This window comes from Aquarana catesbeiana, linkage group LG06 (assembly GCF_042186555.1).
Source record: "Aquarana catesbeiana isolate 2022-GZ linkage group LG06, ASM4218655v1, whole genome shotgun sequence".
NCBI lineage: Eukaryota > Metazoa > Chordata > Amphibia > Anura > Ranidae > Aquarana > Aquarana catesbeiana.
Window position 1 is genome coordinate 18,232,300 of NC_133329.1, and position 1,788 is coordinate 18,234,087.

The following is a 1,788-nucleotide window of genomic DNA, read 5'->3' on the forward strand; positions in this document are numbered from 1 at the left end:
GATGGACAATGGATATTACACTCTGCTTAGTGCATCCTTCAGTTACAGCCCATTGATGCTCCATGTATTCAGGTTACAGCCAATATCTTAGAATTTTGGTGAAAAATTATAACATTTATCATCACTGATATATACAAGAAATCAGTCCAATTCAGTCAACATCTTAAAGTAACAGATTTTCTCAATTCAATATTTTAGATTATCATGAATTAAGTTTTAGTTTAAGTTGTAGAAAAAATGTGAATTGTATTTTATTTATAGCCTTTCTCTATGGTTTTTATTTACATAAAATGAAATTGTAAAAAAAAAAAAAATTTAGGGAAAGCTTTATGCAAGTTTCAGATTTTTTTATAGTATTTTGGATTTCAGACAAAGATATCAGATTATATATACATGACATTTTATTACAATGAGAAATCAGTCAATACTAAGTGAATTATTTCTCTCTGGATTGTCTGACCTTCCAGCTCTTCAGCTCCCTCTATTTCTCATTTTCCTTCTCATCTACCTTCTGACATTAATCTTGAATTTGCTGACCATTGTCCTCATAGTCACTGACTCTCGCCTTCATGTTCCTATGTATTTCTTTGTTGGGAACCTGGCCATTTTGGACCTCTGTTATTCCTCAGTAACCATCCCACGAATATTATTTGACCTTCGCACCAAGACGAGAAGAATTTCCATAAAGGCTTGTATAACCCAAGTCTTCTTCTTTATATTCTTTGCTGGTTGTGAAGATTTTTTGTTGGCTGTCATGTCCTATGATCGATATACCGCTATATGTCAGCCATTACATTACACACAGGTCATGAGTTGGAAAGTGTGTGTACAGTTGGTGTCCATTGTGTGTTGTCTCAGCTTTACCAATTCTTTGGTTCATACACTTTATGCCTTAAAATTAACATTTTGTGGTTCAGATATTATAGAAAGCTTCTTCTGTGACCTTCCACAATTGTTTCATATTTCCTGCAGTGACATCTTCATCAACATTCTGCTCATCTTCCTCACGGGTGGCATCCTTGGAGGTGGAGCTCTAATACTGACCATCCTGTCCTATGTCTATATATTCAAAACTGTTCTTAAAATTCAAGCTAAGGGCAATAGGAGTAAAGTTTTCTCTACTTGTAACTCTCACCTGACACTGTTGTTCATGAATTATGGCTCTGCAATGTTCAATTATTTTTGGCAAAGTGCTGGTCATAATTTTTATGGTGATAAAGGTGTGGCAATCTTTTACACGGTGATCCTTCCTCTCCTCAATCCTCTCATTTACAGTCTGAGGAACCAGGATTTTAGAACAACATTTCAAAGTGATTTCAGGAAGATATTTCCACCAAAATAGAAATAGAGAAAGATACAAAAATACCCTCCTATGACCTATATAAGAAATCATTTAGGCAGCTTTATTTTAATATGCATCTCTAATCAGATTTTTTTTAAATTGAGTAAAGTAGGGGTTAATTTAACCCTTTCGCTGCCAGGCCCTGCGCTCCACTTTTAAACTCAGGTTGCAGAACACTTTTGCAATTTTTTCCATTTTTTTTTTAGTTTTCCCTTACAGCTTTTAGAGTGTGTAAAAGACCCCCCCCCCCCCAAACCATACATTTTCTGAAAGCATAGGACCAGTAGAAAAAAAAGTAAGGTGCTGATAATATTTTTAGGCCCGTGATATTTCAGCAAATGTTTATTAAAACTATATTTTCATTAAAAATGCACAAAAATTCTTATTTGTGGGCACAGACACAGCAAAAGTTACACAATTCCTGCTAAATTCCTATTAAATATAAA

The 1,788-nt window shown here is 34.3% G+C and overlaps 1 protein-coding gene across 1 annotated transcript; it reads left to right on the forward strand.

Moving 5' to 3' along the window:
- Positions 1 to 409: 409 nt before the first annotated feature.
- LOC141147516 (olfactory receptor 5B12-like) lies at positions 410 to 1,342 on the forward strand. The gene has a single exon (XM_073634750.1). It carries the CDS (start codon positions 410 to 412, stop codon positions 1,340 to 1,342), a length of 933 nt encoding a protein of 310 aa, XP_073490851.1.
- The last annotated feature ends 446 nt before the right edge of the window (positions 1,343 to 1,788 follow it).

Bases quoted from the DNA above. Each gene is read 5' to 3' on its own strand.
- LOC141147516 (XM_073634750.1), top strand. From the start codon at position 410: ATGAGAAATCAGTCAATACTAAGTGAATTATTTCTCTCTGGATTGTCT.